This window comes from Cavia porcellus, unplaced genomic scaffold, assembly GCF_034190915.1.
Source record: "Cavia porcellus strain 051 isolate PalLab524CR breed Dunkin Hartley unplaced genomic scaffold, mCavPor4.1 scaffold_24, whole genome shotgun sequence".
In the NCBI taxonomy this organism is placed as follows: Eukaryota; Metazoa; Chordata; class Mammalia; order Rodentia; family Caviidae; genus Cavia; species Cavia porcellus.
This window is the reverse complement of record NW_026947507.1, coordinates 30,097,594-30,119,365: the sequence shown is the minus strand read 5'-3', so window position 1 is coordinate 30,119,365 and position 21,772 is coordinate 30,097,594. Positions and strand designations below refer to the sequence as shown.

Below are 21,772 nucleotides of genomic sequence, written 5' to 3'. Positions count from 1 at the left end.
CCAATTCAGAGAGATAGAGACAGAGCCTGTTTTGGAAACAGAGCTGTTGGAATTTCATGAAAGTTCTTTTTGGAAAAATGAATTTTATGGCCTGCATGTGACACACAAGAAGACAGATTGTGAAGGGAGGATGAAGCCCAGTACGGAAAATGAAAAAAAAAAAAAAATTTTTTTTTTGTACTGTGGATCGAACTCACAACCTTGTGCTTACCAGGCAAGCACTTGAGCCACTGAGCTAAATGCCCAGCCTCCCCTTTTTTTTCACAGCTCAAAACACAGAGATCTATAAATCCCCTGTTTTTTCGCAAAACTAATTAAACATTACCTTGTGCGTTCGCGTTCACATGTTATTTGGAATATGCATTTCAAATTCACTGGATCTTAAATCTCCATGTCAATTAAGTTTGTCAAACTTAATTTTCCTGCTCATCTAACTTCGTTTCTATTACATTAAAAAATGTCTTAAATCTGTAAGAGTGTAGAGTGAAGTCTTAAAAGTTTTACCTCTTTAAACAGATATTATATTCTAACTTTTGTTTGTTTTTGGAAATGAAATTCCTTAAGTGTGAAATTCCCTGTCAAATAATTTTATGTCAGTGAAAGCACTCGAGGTTGCTTTTGTTTGGAACATTTTATGCATGGGGCGGCTGCTTTCAGCTTTGAATTATATCAAACCCCAGACAAGAATCAGACTAACTGGTGACCCCCCGAGGGTTGCTTGTGTTGCTCTAAGATAATGAAGTAAGGGTCAAGGTTTGACAAATGAACAGCAAGCATAAAACAACAAAAATCACATTAATTGTGCAAAAGCAAGCCAAATGCACTTTTACCTTTCAATAAAAAGCCATTTGTATCAGTGAAAGCTCTATTCTTATGCTTTTCTTGTAAGACAAAAGATGTTATTCTGTGAGGTTTTTTTCTAAACTAAACCTTCAGTATTCAGGTTTAATTGCAGTGGTGCAATTAAAATCTGCAATAAACAAGTGGGTTTCTGGTTGCATTGGGTGCACTTGGTCTCTAAGAGGTTTGCCACCCCCGGACTAGGCCCTCGGTCTGTAGTTTAGGGAGGTGGAAATTCACTATACAAGCCAGACTGTCCTCAGATTTGGGGATATTCTCCTGCTACAGACTCGACCCCAAGTACTGGGATTATAGGCGTGGGCCATCACACCTGATTGGGAGAGTTTATCTTGGTCTCCAGTTCTTGATTTCTAGGAGCTGACAGCTCCCTTCTTCCAAGGTCACCTCTCCTTCCTGTGTCCCACCCTTGTCCTTGGGAAGATGAGGCAGAGAGCTGTCCTACCACACTGAGGTGTAAACAAGCCAGCGACTGGAAACTAGGAGCTGCTCCTGGGGGTAAAAACACAGTCCGAAAAATCTGAAGTGATTAAAAGGGCGTGGTGTCACGCACCCATATTCTCAGCGCGCAGAGGCCACCTTGGATTATAGAGTGAGACCTTGTCTCAAAAATTAATAATCTGACAAGGTAGACATGGGCAATTGTTTTGGTGCTGGAGACTGCATCAAGGGACGCTTTCCCTCGAAGCACCCGCTGGATGACAGCGCTGCACCTCAGCCCTGGAAAATGGGGTCTCCCTGATGTGAAGTCTCACACCCTCCTCTCCGCCCGTCATTCACGCCCACTCCTGGGAACAGCCAATCACCGCGCAGGCCGAGCGTGCCTCTCCAGGGCAACCGCGCTTCTTAAGTGTGTGTGGGAACCATGCCGAGCTTGTCAATGACGTTGACCAGCTCGGCAGGTGTGGGTGCCGCCGATCCACCTGCTTCAGGTAAATCTCGAGGGCTGGGAGGACCTGGAGGGGGGCATAGAGGAGCAAGGCCAGGAGTTCCCGCGATCTCCACACGCCTGTCTCCTCACAGTTGGGCCCTATTTTTGGCAGGCAGTGTCTGGTTAAGTCTTTGTTCTTGGAGTAAACTTATGGCAAGATTAAAAGGGAAAAGTGATAGGACTGGAGTTTTTGAAAAGCCATGTTATACAGTTGTTTGAGGGATAGTGTGAGACAGAGTCAGACAGTGAGTAAAACCGTAGAAATGGCCGGGCAGGATGGTGCATGCCCACAGCACTCAAGAGCCAGAGGCAGGAGGGTCTCTGCAAGTTAGAAGCCAGACTAGGCTACATAGTGAGGTCCTATCGAAAGAAAGAAAGAGAGACAGAGAGAGAGGAGAAAAGAAGAGAAGCGGAGAAGAGAAGAGAGAAGAAAAAAAGAAAAAGAAAAGAGAAGAAAGAGAAAGAGAAAGAGAGAGAAACAAACATAGATAGCAGGGCAGTTTTTCCCCCTCTATTTTTGGTGGTACTTGTTCCTGGCAGCATTGGGGTTTTTTGAGACAGGGTCTCATTATGTAGTGTAGAAGGCCTTAAAACTCACTGTGTAGTCTGGCTGTTTGCAGTTTTGGACATTGGAGTCAGGGCCTCTGTACTGAGCTACATCTCCAGCCTTTTTTGAGGAGGAGGGATTTTTGAGACAGCATTTCACAGTGCAGTTCAGACTGGCCTTGAGCTCACTTTGTAGCCCAGGCTGACCTCAAACATTGAGCCTCCTGCCTCAGCCTCCCCAGTGCTGGGATTACAGGCGTGTGCCACCATGCCTGGCTTTTTTCTTTCTTTTCTTTCTTGAGAAATTGCTAAATTGCTCGAGCAACTCCCAGTCCTTCCTTAGCTTCCCAGAATATCAGAATTTCATGTTTCTGCACATGTTCACAGATCTTAATCATGAAGAGAGAATGAAGCAGGTGTGGTGGGAGGCTGAGGCAGGCAGATCACCCCAAGTTCAAGGTCAGCCTGAGCCTTTTAGGGACACCCTGTCTCAAAAACAAAGGGTGCAAAGGAATAGAAGAGAATGAGAAAAGAGAGGAAGGGCATTTGAGGGAAATCCTTTGGCTAGTGTTTGTGAAGTTGGCTCTGCTCCTCCAGAGACTGGGACGCTGGGCCTGTCCTCAGGGTATTGGCTGAAACAATTATTATTTTGTGATACTAGGGGTCACATCTAGAGCCTCTGCCTATGTTTTATTCCTATACTCCTGTTGGGTGTATGATGTCCTTTATAATTTCTTGGTTTTTAGAAACTTATTTGATTTTTATTTGAGACAAGGCCTCATTAGGTAGCCCAGGCTGGCCTCAAATTTAGGTCACTCCTCCTGCCTCAGCCTCCTGAGTGCCAGGACTACAGGTATGTACTATGATGCCCAGTTATGTCTTTTTAGGCATAAATTCATTCATAATATATTCTGCATGGTTTTATTTCCTCTTTATTAATGAATTTATTTTGGCTTTGTGAGACAGGGTTTCTATGTAATTCAGGCTGGCTGAAACTCATGGCAATCCTGCTTCATAGCCTTCAGAGTGCTGGAATTACAGGTCAGCCACTATGCCTAGCTCTTTAATCCTAATCCTTTAGTTTAGAAATCTCTATCCAATTTCTGTCCTACCAAATTGTCACTTATTGTTTGAACTTTTTAGAGGTTTTGTTTGTTGTTGTTTGAGATAGTCTCACTATATAGCGCAGGCAACCTCAACTCATGGCAATCCTCCTGCCTCAGTCCCCAGAGTGCTAGGATTACAGGTGTGATTACAGCCGCACACCACCAGTCCCCAGCCTTGTCTGTTTATTTTTAGGGTAAGTTTCTTCATTATTCATTTTAAGTCTGTTGTGACTTTTCTATGAATAAGATAAACTACCTAATTTCAGTTTGTCTCATTTGCCAATAAAAAACAAAAGGCATGAACCAAGAAACAAATGCATGTAGAAGACTGTTTCAAGTCATGATTGAGTTCTATGATTAAAAGTAGAAAAGCTGGGTGTGGTGGTCTACACCTATAATCCCAGAACACAAAAGGCTGAGGCAGGAGGATCACTATGAGTTTGAGGTCAGCCTGGGCTCCACAGTGAGTTCAAGGCCAGCCTAGACTACCTGGAGAGACCCTGTCTCAAGAGAGCGAAAAAAAAATGTAGTGATAGGCTGTAATCTCAGCACTCTGAGAGGCAGAGGCAGAAGCATCAGAAAGTTGGAGCCCAGCCCGGGGTACTTAGCAACTAAGTACGATCCCCTCTCAAGGTAACAACAAAAAAAAGGCTTGGTGATGTAGCTAAGTGCAGTGTTGGGTTCAAAGGGAAAACAAAAGAGGGGAAGCAGAGAGGGCAAAGTCCATTTGGTGGGTAGAGATAGCTCCCCTTGGACCTGCTAGGTGGCCCAAAGGGGTCTCAGGAGACCCGAGGCAGGGTGGGCACATCCACAGTGGAGAACTCAGCTTTACAGGAGTCCACTGTAGCAGCCCTGAGCAAGGAAAGACAGCCATGGGTCCCATTGTAAGGTCCTGTCAGTTTGCCCAGCCGTGGCAAGGTGTTGGGCTTTTATTTTAGGAAAATGTACTGTGGAAGGTTGGGCCATAGGTACAGAATGAAATCATTCCAATTTTATACTCAACAGAAAGTTTTAGCCAGGCACAGTGGCACATGCCTATAATCCCAGCACTCATGAGGCTGAGGCAGGAGGACTGCCATGAGTTCAAGGCCAACCTAAATTATATAATGAGTTTGTAACCAGCTTGAACTACATAGTGAGAATCTGTCTCAGGAAAAAAAAAATCACAGAATGTTTGTTTTGGTTTTTTGAGACAAGGTTTCACTCTGCAGTTAAAGATGGCCTTAAACTCACTGTGTAGCCCTGGCTGCCCTCCAACTCACAGCAATCTTCCTTCCTCAGCCTTCTAAAGACTGGGATTACATATAGGTGGGCACTCATGGCCAGCAACAGACGTGTTTTTATTAAAAAGTCTCATTAAATAGCCCAGCTGGCCTCAAACTCTGCAAAAAACTCCGCCTCACTGTCTCCAGAACTGGGATTACAGGTGTGTGCCATTATGCCCATTTTAGAGATTCTCAAACTGTATTCTATCATCTTTGAGCATCCCCAATAGCTTTCACAGTCGCTGATGATTCTTGCCTGAATCAACTATTACCAGGTGGTTTCAAACCTGCACACGAGAAACGCAAACTTTTCTCTCGCCCACAGGAACCACCGCTTGGTATCTTGAAAAAAAAAAAAATCATTAGCATGAAGTTCAGATGGACTAATCTGAAAAGCTCCAAGTTTTAAATTCTTGTCTTTTGAGTTTAGGCACCGAGGTATTCAGCAAGATTTCGTTGGTGCCCGGCAGCCTGCCAGGACCCAGGGACAGCTACTTCCAGCAGGCCTCCTCGGTGGTCTCCAGCACCCAGCCCCATGGCGTTCTCCGGGACCCTGACCTCCCTCCAACAGGAGAGCCATTGTCCCTTGTGCTTCGATTACTTCAAGGACCCGGTGACCATTGAATGTGGACACAACTTTTGCTGTGACTGCTTGAGCGCCTGCTGGAAAGACCTGACCGACAGGTTCCCCTGCCCGGTCTGCCGCTTCAATTTGGCCAGCCCGAACTTCATCAGGAACTCGCAGCTCAGCAGCCTGACCCAGGCGGTGCAGCAGCTGGTGCTGCGCCGGAGCAAGAGGAAGCAGGAGGAGGCGCAGCAGGCCGTGTGCGAGCCGCACCAGCGGGCGCTGACTCTGTTCTGCGAGCAGGACCTGGAGCTGCTGTGCGCGCACTGCAGCTTCGCCCCGGAGCACCGGCGCCACAACGTGAGCCTCGTCGAGGAGGCCGCGCCTGAGCACAGGCGGCGGCTGGAGAGCTCGGTGGAGCCGCTGCGGAGCAAGCTGGAGCAGGTGGAGAAGATGATCGCGCTGCAGGACACCAAGACCCTGGAGCTGCACAAGGAGGCCGTGGCCAGGCGGAAGGAGATCGAGGCTGAGTTCGAGCGGGTGCGACAGTTCCTGCAGGGCGAGCAGGAGGCCACGCTCCGGCGGATGGACGAGGAAGAGGCGGAGATCCTGGCGGAGCTGAACCAGCACCTCACCACTATCTCCAACTACGCGTCCGGGCAGAATTTTCTGCTCAAGGAGGTGGAGGGCAAGGGCGCTGTCTCCTGCGACGTGGCCCTGCTGAGCTCCCTGAAGAGCATCGAGGACAAGCGGCAGACGCTCGGGCGCCCCGAGCCCTCCACCACCATGCTGCCCTCCACCATCGAGCTGAGCGGCTTCCAGCTGAAGCTGCCCGCCCAGTTCTCCGGCCTGGAGCGCATCGTGCAGCTCTTCCAGGTCAACTTGCTCTTCGACCCCACCTCGGCGCACCCACAGCTCGAAGTGTCCGCGGACCGGAAGAGCGTGACCTACCTCGAGGAACGGAGACGGGTGGGCTACTCCCCCAACAGGTTCTACCTGTGCCTGGCCCTCCTGAGCCAACAGTTCTTCTACTGTGGCCGGCACTACTGGCAGGTGGAGGTGGGCGCCAAGCCCAAGTGGACGCTGGGCGCCTGCCAGGGCGCCCTGCCCCGCAACTGGCGCAACGAGCCGGACTTGTACAGGGGCTTCTGGGCCCTCGGGCGCTGCAACAGCTCCTACCTGGTCTTCGGCACCCAGAAAGCCCGGATCGTGCCCCAGGTGAGGCCCAACAAGGTCGGCGTCTTCCTGGACTACGAGCTGGGCGAGATTTCTTTCTACAACGTGGACGATGGGTCCGTGCTCTACACGTTCCACGATCGGTTCACCAGAAACGTCTGGCCTTATTTCTACGCAGGACGAGATTCCGAGCCGCTGAGACTCTGTCCTGTGTCGAAGCGTGGCACTTAGGGATCTGTGAATCATGCGGCCTTGGGGCCAACTGGACCAGGGTTCCCAGGTGGTTCCAAAGCTTCACCACGTATCCAAATCGGAAGAGATGTTGCACCCTGGTTTTCAGTAACTATAAAAACATTGCTGTTGTGACATTGCTAATCCCATAGATATGAAATCAGTTGTCGAGTGATTTCAGTTCTGAGATACTTGATTTATTTATTTGATAAACTGGCGTTCTGGCTGGCCTTGAACTCCCAGTGAGTTCCTACTTCTGCAGCCAAGTTCCTACTTCCCAGAACTCCTACTTCTGCAGCCAAGACTATTTATTATGTCCAATGAAATCAGTTATCTTGGTGCACTGCTGGGGACTGATGTCAGGACTTTGTGTATGGAGACCCGTGCTCTACCACTGAGCTATATAAATTTTTTCGGGTTTTTTGTTTTGTTATGGTACACTGAATTGAACTGGGACCTCATGTCCTATCGCTGAGCTTTATCCCTGGTCCCTTCTTTGGTTTTTGTGAGATAGGATTTCCTTTTGTGGTTCAGGCTAGCTTTAGAGTATGTAGCCCAGGCTAGCCTCAAACTGAGATCCTCCTACCTCAGCTCCCTGAATGCTGGAGTCACGTGTGGGTCATCATGCCTAACTCCAATGAAATATTTTTTTTTTTAAAAAGGGTAGAATGAATGAATACTTTATCATTTATAATCAGATGGCGATTAGGTATATATAGTTTCCTTCATAGTTTTCATAAATTAAAGTTTTAAAAAATCTGATGGCTGGTTATGCTGTTTGGAAAACACATTTAGACTAATTCATTAATGGTGGGTTCAAGCTTTTCCTGAAAGCACCTGAAAACTCACCTGCTTTTTCACCCCAAAGGTGGGCCTCCATTAGACTTCACAGCCTACAGTCATGTCCTAATGGTCATCAGCATCTACTCCAAGGAACCACAGGTAGGAATATTTTTCAGACAAGGAGTAAGGAAAAAGTTTGATCATTCTGCAAGGCCCACACCTTATGCCTGAGAACTCAACTACTGAAGTGTATGTCCTGCACCAGCCAAGGCCTGCTTAAAAGCCTCTTGGCTGTCAACCTGCTGCCCATTCTGGCCACTAGGCTCTAACAGCTGCCACTGCAAGTGATGGAAGTGGATCTCAGGTGTGGGACAGAGCTGCCAGTAATTACATATATATATTTATACATATAATTTATATACATATATTTTATATATAAAAATGTATGTTTTATATATAAATTATATGACCCATATATAATATATTGCTAACTTTTTTTTTGGTACTGGGGATCGAACTCATGACCTTGAGCTTGCCAGGCAGGTGCTTATGCTGCTGAGCTATATCCCCGGCCTTTACACATCATACATACAAAATTTTATTTATATAATTTTTTTGAGACAGGGTCTCTCTGTGCAGTTCAGGCTGGCCTTGAGCTCATTTTGTAGCCCAGGCTGGCCTCAAACTCAGAATGACCCTCCTTGCCTCAGCCTCCCTAGTGCTGGGACTACAGTAGGTATGTGCCACCACGCTTGACCTGAAGAAATATTTAAATTTTTTTCTCCACTAAAGTAGACATTTTAAATTTCCTATGAAATGTTTTTCCATTGATGTTCATTTGAAGTTATATATTAAATGTCATGATAGACTTGCCATCTTCCTGCCTCAGCCTCCCAGAGTACTGGCACCACAGGTGTGCTCCCACCCTGTAGGCTTCCTAGTTTTTTCTGTTTTTTTTTTCCAGCAGGGGGCATTGAACCTAGGGCCTCCTGCAAGTTCTCTACCCTAGTTCCCTGAAAGCTGTCATTACAATTTCTCAGAGCCTTGCTTGGTGGGGCACACTTGTAATACCAGCACTCAGAAAGCTGAGGCAGAAGGATCGAAGTGAGCTTCGAGGCCCACCTGGGCAACATAGGGAGGCCCTGTGTCAAAAAAAAAATTTTTTTTTCTCAGGCTTTGTGCCAGAATATCCAACTACTTTCTGGTCACTTCTGAGTGTGTCCTCCCAAGCCACCCACACTCCAGGTACCCTGTGCCAAGGCGGCGCCCATTGCCCTGCACCTCTCATCCCAGGGAATGGCTCCTCCGTCCCCAAGACCCAATGTGCAGCTACCCCTCACTCCTCCCTGCAACGTCCCCTTTGTCACCACTCTGTGGTCTTAAAGGTCTGTCTGAGCCCGATTCCCTCCCGGACTCTTCTCGGGAAAATCACACCCTCTTGGGATGGTTCCCACGCCCAGAGGCCTTACAGGGGGAGTTGGAGGGGCCAGATTCCTGAGCAGAATCTTATTGCCCGTCTCCTGGGGGCGCGATCCCCCCCCCCGCCCCCAGTCGTGTGCTGCTGAGTCCCGCGTCCCTGGGGAAGTGTAAGACTTCCCAGAAAAACGCCGTAGAGAACAGGAGCACGAGTGGGACCTGGGCGTTTCCGCACACGCGCATCTCCAAGGAGATCGGGGAGTTTTGTTGGACTGGCTTTGAGCCTAGGCCCCCAGGATTCTAGGCACCTGCTCAGTCACCAAGCTGCACCCCAAAGCCGGTGTCAGAATCCACCCTCCTCACACGCTGGCCGGACATGGCCAGGCTCCCTGCTGCCTTCTGTGTGCTTCCCTGGCTACTCCTGTCCGTTCTTCCAGGAGAGAAAGGGCCCAAGCACAGAGCCAAGGAAGCTCTGCACAGGCCCTGTCTGTGGTCACAGCTGGTTGAGGATTAACCTGGAGTCCAGGCTCGAGTTTGCATTACAATGTGTGGAAGCCTGTTTTGTATTTTTGGTTTATTTTATTCCATTGAGAACATGTAGGCTGGCCTTGATCTTACCATGTGGCTCAGGCTGGCCTCAAACTCGGGAATCCTCCTGCCTCAGTCCTTTTTTTTTTTTTTTTTTGGTCTTTTTGAGACAGGGTCTCGATGTGCAGTTCAGGCTGACCTTGAGCTCACTTTCAAAACCATCCTTCTGCCTCAGCCTCAGGAGTGCTGGGATTACAGGTGTGAGCCACCACGCCCAGCTCTGCCTCTACCTTCTGAGTCCTGGGATTACAGACATGTGTCACCACTTCAGCCAAGCCAGTTCCTGTAAACCATGTTTTTCAGTTGCTGATGCCTGAAAGGGCTTTGTCAGCATGGCCAAGATGCTAGCTGAAAGCAGAGTCCCCAGCATCATATAGAGATGAAAGAATCACATTGTTACTTATTCATTGCGTTTATGTGTGTAGCTCGAGGATTAAATCAATAGCCTTCACATTAAGCTGCATTCCCAGCCCATTATATTATATTTTATTTTTTTGAAACAGGGTCTCCCTAAACTGTTATATTTCCAGGCTGGCTTTGAACTCAAATAGATCTTCCTGCCTGAGTCTTCCAGAGTGCTGGGATCACAAACTTGTGGCACCATGCCCAGCTCACATTTAGGTGTTAAAAAAAATTTTAAAGTGCACATTTGTACATAATGATCACATTTAATTTTAGTTTTTAAAATAACTTTTTAAAAAATAAAATATTGAGGTTTTTTTCTTCTTCTTTTTTTTGAAACAGTGTCTCACTCTGCAGTTGCTGCTGGCCTTGAACTCACCTTGTGGCCCAGGCTGGTCTTAAACTTGCAATGATCCTCCTGCCTCAGTCTCCTGAGTGCTGGGATTACAGACCTGAGCCACCATGACTGGCTAATACTGTTTCTTCTAACAAAGGGCATTTGGGATTGAGCCCATTGCTGAAGTAGCTCCCCACACTTTTAAAATTTTAAGAGGAAGTCACTAAACATTAAATTGTCCAGGCATGGCTCAAATTTGCAATCCTCCTGTCTCAGCCTCCCACATATTTAGGGTTCCAGGAATGGAGCACTCTGCCAGGCTGAGTGACTTGTTTTAATTCTGACATGCAGGCTCCAGGGCCAAACTGCAGCCCCCCGTTAACCTTGAGATGTCGACTGTTTTTGTTCAGACAGAATTTACTTTTTTGGTTTTTTGAGACAAGGTCTCACTATGGTAAACCAGGCTGTTCCTGAACTTGCAGCGATCCTCCTGCTTCTGCCTCTCGACTGCTGGGACTATAGGCCTGCACCACCTCGCCAGGATTACTGTAAATTTGAGGCCAGCCTGGTCTACATAGTGAGCTCAAGGCCAGGCTGAACTCATAGCAAGACCCCGCCTCGAAAAAACAAGTTTACTGTTACTGCCACAACTTGAGGCAGTCTTCAGTCTTACCATCTAAGTGGCAGCAGATGTGACAAAGAATATCAGTGTTTAAACAGGTGTGAACATTTGTTTATTTGTTCAAGGCAGGATCTCCTATGTAGTTCAAGATGGCTTGAACTCATCACATCCTCCTGTCTCAGCTTCCTGAGTGCTGGGATTATGGGCAGGGACATTTAAACAAAAAAGGAATCCAGGGTCACCCTGCCTCACATGGTCTGTAATCCTTCCTCAGGCCTTCATTCTTCCCTGCTGGAGTTGCTTCTGTTCAAACTTCTTATTTCTGATTCAAAAATCTTCCATTTTCATCTCAACCTGTTGCTTGTGCTGCTTCTTGGATTTTCTTTTGTCACTTTTGCAGCTGGACATGTCCCTTCCGCAGTCCAAGCCCAGAGTGGTGGTGGTACACACCTGTAATCTCAGCACTAGGGGTGAGGGGTGCTGAGGCAGGAGGATCTCTTTAAGTTCCAGGCCAGCCTAGAAATGAGACCCCCAAACTGATGGGCCATCCCAAGGGCCTTCCCACAAAACCGTATCCCTAACCCTTCTTGTTTTCATTCTGAGTCAGAATCTTAATAGGTTAACAAGCTGGCCAGGCTAGGTAGGAATTTGGGACCCTCCTGTCACAGCCTTGCAGAGTGCTGGGATTGCACGTGTGCCTCCCCAGGAGTCACTCTGGTGCTATTTTTAACACAGTTTAAAAATAGCACCAGAGTGTCTGCCAATGTCATTGTCCCTGTGTTCCAGATACCTAGGTTGCACGCATATGCTGCAGGCTGTGGTGCTCAGTGGGGGACAGGCAAGCGCTGATGGGGGGTGGGGCAGCACATCATAGCTGTGCTTTGGAGAATACAAATGTGGAATCCAGGGACACCTCTTTGGGAAATTTGCTGCAGTAGAAAAAGAAATATTTGAGCCTGGCCTGGTGTCCTACACATGTAATCCCAACACAGGAAAGGCTGATGCAGGGGGATCTCTAGTTAAAGGCCTGCTCTGGCTACAGAGTATGTTATGGTGTTAGCCTAGGCTACACGGCAATGTGGTCTTTTAAAGAAAAGATTTAACACTGATGAAGAAAAAAACATTTGATCTTCCCCCCTTTCCTGGTACATAAATCCTGAAATCCCTTGGAATTTTCTCATTGGTAACAGATAGAAGCCAAGGATTTTGAATTGAGCTATATCAGCAATCACCAGTTTTTGTTTTTGTTTTACTTTGAGGCAGTCTTGGTAAATCTCTAGACTGCCCAGGTGAAGTTTGCGTGTAGGATCCTTCTGCATCAGTCTCCCAGAGGGTTGGATGAGGTCACAGGCCTACAGCTTCCTGTCCATTTTGAGACTGTCTTTCCTGCCATCCAGAGCACTTTTCCCACTGCGCTTACAAGAAGCAATGGGCTGGGCAGGGCCTTTCAGATGCAGGTTAGTGATGGGGCAGTGAGGCCCCATGAGCTGTGGGTGTGGAGCCACTGCTCCTGGCCCACACCTATCTCCCACGAGCAGCTCTGTGCCTGTTTTCCTGTGCTATATCCTCAGGAAAGAACAGGCAAGCACTGGGTATGGTGGTAAACGCCTATGATCCCAGCACTAAGAAGGCTGAGGCAGGAGGATCGAGGCAAGTTCAAGACCAAACTGAGCTGCATAGTGAATTCAAGGCCAGCCTGAACTACATTCAAGATGCTGTCTCAAAAACAACCCCCTCCCCAATTTTAAAAACATAAAAGAAACATACAAGTGATTTTGTTTGTTTTTTTGTTTTGACATAGGATCTCACTATGTAGTCCAGGCTTGGCCTTGAACTAATGGTGACCCTCCTGCCTCAGCCTCGAGTTCTAGGAACACAGGCAAGTACCACCACACCTAGCTTAACTTTCTTTGACACTAAAACCCCTTAGGGGAAACATTTTTTTTTCCTTTCAGTTAGCAATCAACCTAATTTTTTTTAACAATTCCTAATTTGTGTATCACACTAATCTTTTCCTTTATCAGCACAACAGCTGCAAAAAGGACAGCCTGCAGCAGGTGGGAGGGCAGAGTTGGCCAAAGTCACCTGTCATCAGGGTCACCTGTCCTCAAAGATACACAAAAGCTCAATCCACTATTCTAGTCTGAGGTCACCCACAGTGCTACTTACCTTTAAAATTTTTTCTTTCTTTTTTGTTTATTTTTTTTTTTGAGACAGCATCTTGCTATGCAGTTCAGATGGGCCTTGAACTCACTATGCAGCCCAGGCTGGGTTGGAAGCCAAGGTGATCTCCTGCCTCAGCCTCCTGAGTGCTCAGATTATAGGTGTATACCACCACACACAGCACTTTAAGAGTTGTAACAAGTATTTCTCCTTCATATCTGTCACCAGAAGCACTCTCAGTCATCCACGAGTGCCTTCTATTTCCTTTCCTTTCCTGCTCCTTTTTTAGTGGGGCTGAGGAGGGACTCCAAGCCAGCCAGCCCTGCTGCAGAGACATCAGGCCTATCCTTGTGTTTTCCAACTCCATGGAACAAAGAAGTCAGGCATGGGCCCCAGAACCCGTGCAGGACCATAGGGCACCTGAGGATAAGGAAAGGTGAGGGTCCTGTCCTCCAGTGCAGGACCCAGGGACACACCCAGTGCTGGCTGTAAGCCTTTACTTTCAGGAGACTGAGGCAGGAGGGTCACTGTGGGTTTGAGGCCAGCCTAGTCTGCAGAGCAAAGGTCCTGGCTTCAATCCCCAATTCCAACAGAAATTAATTAATTAATTAATAACAAAAGACAACAGCAGTAAATTATTGCTGGCTAAAGTGTAGCTTAGTGAAGAGAATAAACTGCTGTGTGCTGCACTAGGGTGGATCCCAGCACCTGCAGGGTGGGGATGTGATGTTTAGTTGCTTTTTGTTTCTTTTGTGGTTTCAGAGACCTAACCCTAAGGCCACTTTCACCTTTTATATTGTTTGTGTGTTTATTTGAGACAGAGCCTCACTAAGTATCCCAGGCTGGCCGTTGACTTGTATTGATCCTCCTGTCTCAAGTGTCCTGAGTGTTGGGATTACGAGTGCAACAGCAGCCAGTTTTAACTCTGTATTTTTGTCTGGGCATGGTGATGCTGGCCTGATTCCAGCACTTGGGAAACTGAAGCAGGAGTTTTAAGGCCAACCCGGTCTTACAATGAGACTGTCTCAAAAACAATAGTTTTTTGTGCAGAGTTGGCCAGGGGACCTTGCACTTGCCAGGCTGTTGCTCCTTGAGCTGCATCCCCCAACTCTTATCGCGTAATTTTCATCGAGTAAGAATTTTTTTTTAAAAAGATTCATGAGCTGGGTGTTTTTTGTTTTGTTTTGTTTTTCGAGACGGGGTCTCGCTATGCAGCTCAGGCTGGCCTTAAGCTCACTTTGTGGCGCAGGGTGGTCTCGAACTCGTAAAGATCCTCCCACATCAGCCTCCCCAGTGCTGGGATTATAGGCATGAGCCACCACGCCTGGGTATGAGCCGGGGTTTAGCTCCACAGTAGAGTGATTGTCTAATAAGGGCGAGGCTCTATGTTCCACCCGCAGCACAATAAGCAACCCAAATCTGAACCCAGTAAGATGGTGCATTGCTATAACCCCAGCATCCCCAGAGGTTGAGGCAGAAAGATTGCATCTTTAGCTCAGCGGCATAAGGGCCTGCCTTACAAGCAAGCAGGCGTGAGTTCGATCCCTGGTAACGATTAAAAAAAAAAAAAGACTACATCTTTGGGCCCAATCTAGGCAGTATAGCCAATAAAAAAAATGAAAGAAGAGCTGACGATGTAGCTCAACACAAAGGCCCTGGGCCAAATACATGGTATCAGAAAAACAAACTATGACGTCACCTACTCCGTTACTAGCAAAACTGCAACGTTCTAAACAAAAGAAGTAACTCACAAGCCCGCCCACTCCCCAGCGCGCACGCGCACACGCCTAGGCGAGCTGCGCTCCCCATTTCCGGCGGAAAATGATCCTCGGTGGGCGGAGCCACCACAGCTGCGTATATAAAAGTATATGGGTTGGCGCACGCCGGCATTCCAGCCCGCGTGAGGTCGAGCTTTGGAGATTGCAGAGTCTTCCAGGCCATCCTGACCTGTACTGCGATACCCCCTGGAAAGCCAAGGGACTACCCCAGAGCCGCGGCCAGGTAAGCAGGCCCAGTGCTGCCCTGCGAGGTTGGAGACCTCATTCTGGTTGGAAGCAAGGGGTGGAAGGCCTCTGGGCGGGGTGGGGTATGGAGGCTGATGTGGGTGCAGGTCGTCTGGGTGCTTGGGTCTCATGGAGGTGACTGTTAATTTCCCCAGGACAGAGGTTCAAACTGCATAGAAACGGTCGGTTACATGGCTTTTAAGCAGCAAGCCTGGTGTGGTGCTGGGAGGCTGAGGCGGGAGAGTCGCCACAAGCTCCAGGCCAACTTGGGCACAGTATCAAAAGTCACTAATGGAAGTCGCGGTTTTTTTTCTCTGGAGTCGGGGTTGAAGCCAAGGTCTTCACTGTGAGCTGTACCACCTTGCTTCCCCTTTTCGCTTTAATCCTTATTAGATTTTTTTCTTAGACGCCGGCGTCTCAATATGCACGCTAGGCTGGCCTGGAACACAGCCACTTCTGCTTCAGCCTCCTAACTGTCTGAATGAAAGGCATGCACTACCGTGCGCAGCTCTTAACGTGTTTGATTTGGTTTTGTGTTTTTGAGGCAGGGACTCACTTAGCAGTTCAGGCTGGTCTTGAACTCACATTGTAGCCCAGATTGGCCTTGAACTCAGAGATCCTAATGCCTCAGCCTCCCTAGTGCTGGATTATAGATATGCACCACCACACCCGGCTTTTCTTATCTTTTTTTTTTTTTTTTTTTGCTATTAAGCGTGGAACTCTGGATCCTGCTTGCCTGCAGGGCAAGCGCTTATGCCCCAGAGCTAAATCCCCAGCCCAACACCTGGCTTCTTTATGTTTTGAGACAGGTTTCCCAGACTGAGGTCACACTTGCACTGCTGCCTCCACCTCCCGGGTTGGGCCCAGGCCTTGTGCTGTGGGCAGCAGAAGGAAGGGTAGGGGGCAGTGCCCCTGCGTGGTTACCAAAGGCAGGGTCTGTTGGGGATGGTGAGGGCAGGAGACCCAGTTCATAGTCCCACTCGGGTCACAGCGGCGCCCCAGCGCTCCTGAGGATGTAAGGCAGAATGAGGTGCTGTGCTTTTTTTGTGGTACTGCATGAGGTTTGAATCTGGGAGCCTGAGTTACATCTAGATCCTCAGTGCTTTTTTTCTTTTTGTGGTGTTTTTCCTTGTAATTCAGGCTGACCTTGAATCGGAGGTACTGTGCCTCAGCAGTTTGTCTGATTTTATTAGTGTCTCAGTTGTGTAGTTCCTGCTGACCTTGAACCTTGTTACTTAGGACTACTCCAATTCCCAGCAGTCCTGCCTCAGCCTCCTGAATTCAAGGATTGTAGGGATGTGCCACAAAGCCCAGCTGTCTCAGCTTTGTGTTTGGGACTGGCTCTCTGAGTTGCCTTGGCTGAGCTAAAATTTGGGATCTGCCTGCCTTGGCCTCCTCCTCATCTGAGATTACAGGCATGTGTTACCACTCCTGGCAAGATTTTTCTTTTGGTTTTTAGAGACAGAGTCTCTACTTTGTAACTCAGGCTGGCCTCAGATTCACATGATCCTCCTGCCTTAACCTCCTAAGCACTAGGATTACAGGTGTGCACCACCATGCCCTGCTGTGTTTTTTTTTTGTTGTTGTTGTTGTTGTTGTTTTGTTTTGTTTTTGAGACGGGGCCCACTACATAGTTCAGGCCAGCTTTGAACTTACTATGTAGCTCAGGCTGGCCTGGAACTTGTGATCTTCCTGCATCAGCCACCCAAGGGCTGGGATTACAGGAGTGTGCCAGCATGCCCAGCTAGATAGGAATTTTGAGCCACCAGAGGTACTTTACCTGGGGATGAGGTCAAACCTCAGTGAGAGTGCTTACCTAGCACATTTGAGACCCTATTCCCAGGGCCACAAATAGATAAAGCAGGGTATTTCATTCATTCATATGGGCTGGGTGGACATCAGAACCAGAGCTTTGCACATTCTAGGCAAGCTAAACTGCCACGGAGCTACATGCCCAGCCCAGGAAATACCTATCTTTGGGGAGGCTGAGACTGGAGGATTGAAACTTTGGGGTGAGCCTGAGCAGAGACTTGTTTCAGGAGAGAAAGGCTGGAACTGGGGCTCTGTGTAAAAGGCCTGAACTCAATCACTGTGTGCTGGGGGCAGCGTGCCCCGTGGGGTAGGCGAGGAGATGAGATTGAGGCTTGATGTGTGGCCCCTGGAGTAAACCCTGGTCCCCCACTTTTCTCACACAGCAGCTCTGCACTGCCGGTAGGGGACTTCAACCTCCCAAGCACCCAGAGCCCCCTGAGTCCTTGCACAATGTCCGTGGTCGTATCAGAGGCCCTGATGCGCCTGCAGGCCGAGACCAAGTGCCCCGTGTGCCTGGATGACCTGAACGACCCTGTGACCATTGAGTGCGGACACAACTTCTGCCGCGCTTGCATCCGCCAGTCGTGGGCCGACTTGCAGGAGAAGTTCCCGTGCCCCGTGTGCCGCTTCGAGTGTGAGGAGTGCTATTACCGCAGCAACGCGCAGCTTGGCCGCATGGTGCAGATCGCGCGCCAGCTGAGCACCAGCCGCAAGCGGCGGCGGCCTGAGAAGACCAACGTGTGCGAGAAGCACGGCCAGGTGCTCACACTGTTCTGCGAGGAAGACCTGGAGGTGCTGTGCCCCGAGTGTATGCAGCCCCCTGACCACAGCGGGCACCGCACGAGCCCCCTGGGAGAGGCTGCGGCGCGGCACCGAGTGCGACTGCACAACTACGCCAAGCTGCTGCGCAGGCAGGCGCTCGACACGCAGCAGCTGATAAGTGCCCAGAGCCGTGCGCCGCTGGAGCTGCGGGAGAAGGCGCAGACCCGCAGGCAGCGTCTGGCCTGCGAGGTGGAGCTGCTGAACCGCTTCCTGGAGCGTGAGCAGCAGGCTGCCTTCCAGCGGCTGGCCGAGGAGGAGCAGCAGATCCGCCAGAAGCTCAGCGACAACATCAAGGCCTTCACGGGCTACAAGGCGACCCTGCAGGACCTGCTGGCCCGGGTGGAGGGGCACAGCGCGCTGTCGGAGATAGAGCTGCTGTCGCAGATCAAGCACTTCTACCCGCGCTCTGAAGGCGAGATCAGCCCGCCGCTCTTCTCCATCAACCTGCCGAAGGAGGCCTGCAACTTCCCGCCACAGTTCTCTGCGCTGCAGAAGATTCGCAGGGAGTTCCGTGTGGACATCATCCTGGACCCCGAGACGGCCTACCCCAACCTGTGCATCTCCCCTGACCGGAAGAGCGTGCACTTCGTCAAGAAGAAGCCGAGCAGCCCGCGCACGGCCAAGCGGGCCAACGCCAACCCCGTGGTGCTGGGCTTCCCAGATTTCTACTCGGGGCGGCATTTCTGGCAGGTGGAGGTGGGCGATGTGCCGCAGTGGGCTGTGGGGGTGTGCAGGGCCTTGATGTCCCCCAAGGGCCGGCGGGTGGGGCAGGGCTGCTGGTGCCTGCAGCTGCAGGATGGGGGCTACGAGGCCCCTGGAGCCACACGAGCCGCGCTGCCACAGGACTTGCGGGACCGGACCCTGGGTTTGTTCCTGGACTATGAGCTGGGCGAGCTGTCGATCTATGACATGCCTGAGGGCGCTCATATCTGTACCTTCAGTGACACCTTCACTGAGTCACTGCGCCCTTACTTCTACATCGGGCCTGACGCAAAGCAGCTCAAGGTCCTCAGGGAGCCCTACTTTGAGTGAGGACACTCCAGGCTGGCTGTTGGCAGGGGCGGGGATGGCACCCAGCAATTCAGGTTTAATGCTATGTACCCTGCTGCTGAGCAACAGGCGGTCATTCTTTTTTCCCCTTAATATGCTTAAGTGTAGCTCCAGGCAATGCTGAACTACATTTAAAGAATACATTTTCTTTCTTTGTAGTAGGAGGGGTAGAACACAGGGCCGTTGGGCTAGGTCCCCAGCCCTTTTGATTGATTTTAGTTTTTGAAATAGGACCTTGCTAGGTTGCCCAGGCTGGGCCAAAACCTGCAACCCTGCATCAGTCCCCAAAGCACATGGGGTCACCAGGCCAAAAGGGTTTGTGAGTGGCAGGGTCTCAGGCTGGTACACTGTGCTCTAGCTCTGGGCCGGGCAGATTATTTTCCAGGTCTCTCCTGGTAAGAAGAAAGCTTCATTTTGTCACTACAGCTGTCTGAGCAGTTCTAGTACGCCTCCCTGCCAGGGCAGCTGGCCCAGTCTCCTTGCTGGGTCTGAGGGTGCTGTTCAGCTGCTCAGCCTTGCTTCCTGCAGCAGAGGTGGGCGATGCTGTCCCCAACACAGCTGTCTGTACACAGTGCAGCGAGTGGCCTCTACCATAGTGCTGCACACCGTAGAGGGTGCCCTTTTTCTCTTTTCTTTTTGTTTTTGGATACAGGGTGTCACTAAATCACTAAAGTTGCCCACTTTGGGCTGGGATTCGTGATCCCTCTGACTCAGTCTCCCCGAGCGCTGAGGCGATGCTTTTAGGGCACCACACCTGGAAGGTGAGCGGCTTCAGCAGGCAGCCTATCCCCAGCGGATAGTTTTGTCTTTGTTCCTCAAAGCTGCCGGCTGGAGGCACTCAACTCAGGTGCTGCCTTGAGCAGGAGCCGGGCCTCCTGCATGCTGGGAAAGCCTCTGCCAACAGCAGGTATGGGAGACGGTCAGCTTTTCTGGATTACGTCTCACTTCTGTTATTTTTGGGGTGTGACAGTGTGGTTTGAACCGAGGGCCTGGCCCATAGCAGGCAGGGGCTTTACACCATCCATACCAACAGGCCCTGTTCTATACTTTATTTTGATGGTTTCAGGACCACAAGAAATAGTCACTGACAATTGAGAGAGGGAGAGCATGCTTGTCTGCAGATCTGGGCCTCCCTGACAGTCTCTGATGTGTTACTTTAGGGTTTAGTCATCTGAGTTACAAATGCAGCTTGGGTTGTTACGGGAACACTTTCCCATTTAGTCAGAGATGGGGCCTCACTAGGCTTTACTCCTTACCTCCATCTCCCCCAGGGGCTGGCAAGCCTGCTGGGGCCATCATGCTTGGCTTTTTTTTTTTTTTAATTTTTTTGTATTAATACTTGTATATGCTATGCAGCGCAAATGCCAGCATGGATAGAAGGTGGATGTCTTTTTTTGTTTTGTTTTTTGTTTCCTGCCGTGGGAATTGAACTGAAGGCCTTCACAATGAGCTCTGTACAGAAAGGATAAATGAGGGGACAGCTGTGCCCCACAAATGTCACGCGATGAGGACTTGTATTAAGACACCACATAGTTCCCCAGTGATATGTAGTTTCTGTGTTTTGTATGGCAGTTCAAAAATAAACCGTAAAAGGACCGTTGCTTGTTCTCTTCGGGGCCCAGGACTGAACCTAACCCTGTCACCGTGCAGGCTGCACTCTGCTGTGTCCCTACCCGAAACCCTGTTCTTACTCATGTGTTATGAAGCCTAGGTGTATCTTCAGGTCTTCCAGGTTACTGCCCTTGCTCCTTGGTGGATTTTTTGCACACTGTATGAATGGTACTGATCTTGCTCCTTAATTCAGTAGCGCTGATGTGTCCAAGATTACATCAGAGGATGATGGCTATCAAATGTCTCTGTTTTCTTTACAACCATCCTGCCTCCATACTGAGGATTACAATTGAGTCCAGGGATGTTTATTACTTACTGAGCTATATATAACCCCAGCCCTGCCTCAGCCTCCCAAAGGAATCTGCCACATCAGTGGACATGTGCATTTTGAAGTAATGGTCAGGTAGGGTGAAGCATTTTCCTGCATATGCAAGTCCTGGGTTCAGCATTTAGTACCACACTGGGGATCCGGGGTCAAGAGTATTCAGGAGGGGACATGGGCCCAGACTTGGCATCAGTGAAGGACCCCAACATCTAGGCCAACAGGATGGAGCGATCTCCAGGGCAGGCATGGGCTAATGGTGAGTCCCTAGATCGTGTTTGGGGGTGCCAGTTGGTAACTGGAATAAAAAAGCACTAAAAGCCACCAGAGTCAGGCCTGTGCAAATCTAGAAACCCAGGGCCCTGGAAACCTGTAGCCAGGGATCACAAAAGCAGCCTGGGCTGGACAGCTCAAACCAGTGGGAGTTGTTTTTTGGTTCATTTTATTTTTTATTTTTTGGGGGGTACTAGGGATTGAACTCGACCTTGTACCCTACCAGGCAACCACTTGAGCCACTGAGCTAAATCCCCAGCCTTTAAGGCTGGCCTTGGACTCACTTTGTACTCCATGCTGGCCACAAACTTCAGTGATCCTCCTGCCTCAGCCTCCTGACCTCCTACACTAGGATTAGAGGTGTACGCCACCACACGTGGCTATGGACAACTTAGACTTACTGAGAGCCTGTTGTGGAAAATAAAACAGCTGAGTGTGGTAGTGAGTGCCTGTACTCAGAACTGGGAAGGCTAAGGCAGGAAGGTCAAGGCTAGCCTGTAACGCTTTAGGGAGACACTTGGTCTCAAAAAACAAAAATGTAGCTCAATGCAAAGGACTTGGTTCAATCACAGTATTGCAAAAAAAAAAAAAAAAAAAAAAAAACACAAAATACTAATCAAGGTGGCAGCACAAGCCTATAATCCCAGATTCTGGGGGAGGCCGTGGCAGAAAGATAAAAAATTCAAGAACAGCCTGGGCAATCTAATGAGCCACCTCAAAACAGGCACACGAAGGGTTGAGGATGTAGCTCGGCACTGTGGGGTTCACTCCCCAGTACCAGGGGAAAATAAAACCCATCCAAGAGCCTGCAGGCAGGTGGGCAGTGGAGTAGCAGGGCTGTGTGCTCTCAGGGCTGGCGTTGCAGCAAGGACAGGCACAGAGCCATCAAG

General features: G+C 49.4%; 3 protein-coding genes and 1 pseudogene across 6 annotated transcripts in view; 2 read left to right on the top strand and 2 right to left on the bottom strand.

The window, feature by feature from the left end:
• Window positions 1-21,772, bottom strand: part of Tmem192 (transmembrane protein 192) — a 53,368-nt gene that overhangs the window by 14,854 nt on the left and 16,742 nt on the right. The window lies entirely within an intron of this gene.
• On the top strand, window positions 1,687-7,489 carry LOC100723886 (tripartite motif-containing protein 60-like). 2 transcript variants are annotated; one of them, XM_063234799.1, is made up of 2 exons: window positions 1,687-1,790; window positions 5,137-7,489. In XM_063234799.1, exon 2 carries the CDS (start codon window positions 5,242-5,244, stop codon window positions 6,676-6,678), a length of 1,437 nt encoding a protein of 478 aa, XP_063090869.1. In that variant the 5' UTR covers window positions 1,687-1,790; window positions 5,137-5,241; the 3' UTR covers window positions 6,679-7,489. The 2 variants fall into 2 exon arrangements, with proteins under 2 accessions (XP_063090869.1, XP_003479695.1); XM_003479647.2 differs by lacking the exon at window positions 1,687-1,790 and adding an exon at window positions 2,290-3,188.
• Window positions 7,376-14,930, bottom strand: LOC111754459 (thioredoxin-like; annotated as a pseudogene).
• Window positions 14,813-20,738, top strand: Trim75 (tripartite motif containing 75). Of its 2 annotated transcripts, none has more exons than XM_063234800.1 (2): window positions 14,813-14,990; window positions 17,188-20,738. In XM_063234800.1, exon 2 carries the CDS (start codon window positions 17,255-17,257, stop codon window positions 18,656-18,658), a length of 1,404 nt encoding a protein of 467 aa, XP_063090870.1. In that variant the 5' UTR covers window positions 14,813-14,990; window positions 17,188-17,254; the 3' UTR covers window positions 18,659-20,738. The 2 variants fall into 2 exon arrangements, with proteins under 2 accessions (XP_063090870.1, XP_063090871.1); XM_063234801.1 differs by having other exon boundaries at window positions 14,816-14,990; window positions 17,191-20,738.

What these genes read in the sequence shown, in the direction of transcription:
- LOC100723886 (XM_063234799.1), top strand. Translation starts at nt 5,242, where the DNA reads ATGGCGTTCTCCGGGACCCTGACCTCCCTCCAACAGGAGAGCCATTGT.
- Trim75 (XM_063234800.1), top strand. Translation starts at nt 17,255, where the DNA reads ATGTCCGTGGTCGTATCAGAGGCCCTGATGCGCCTGCAGGCCGAGACC.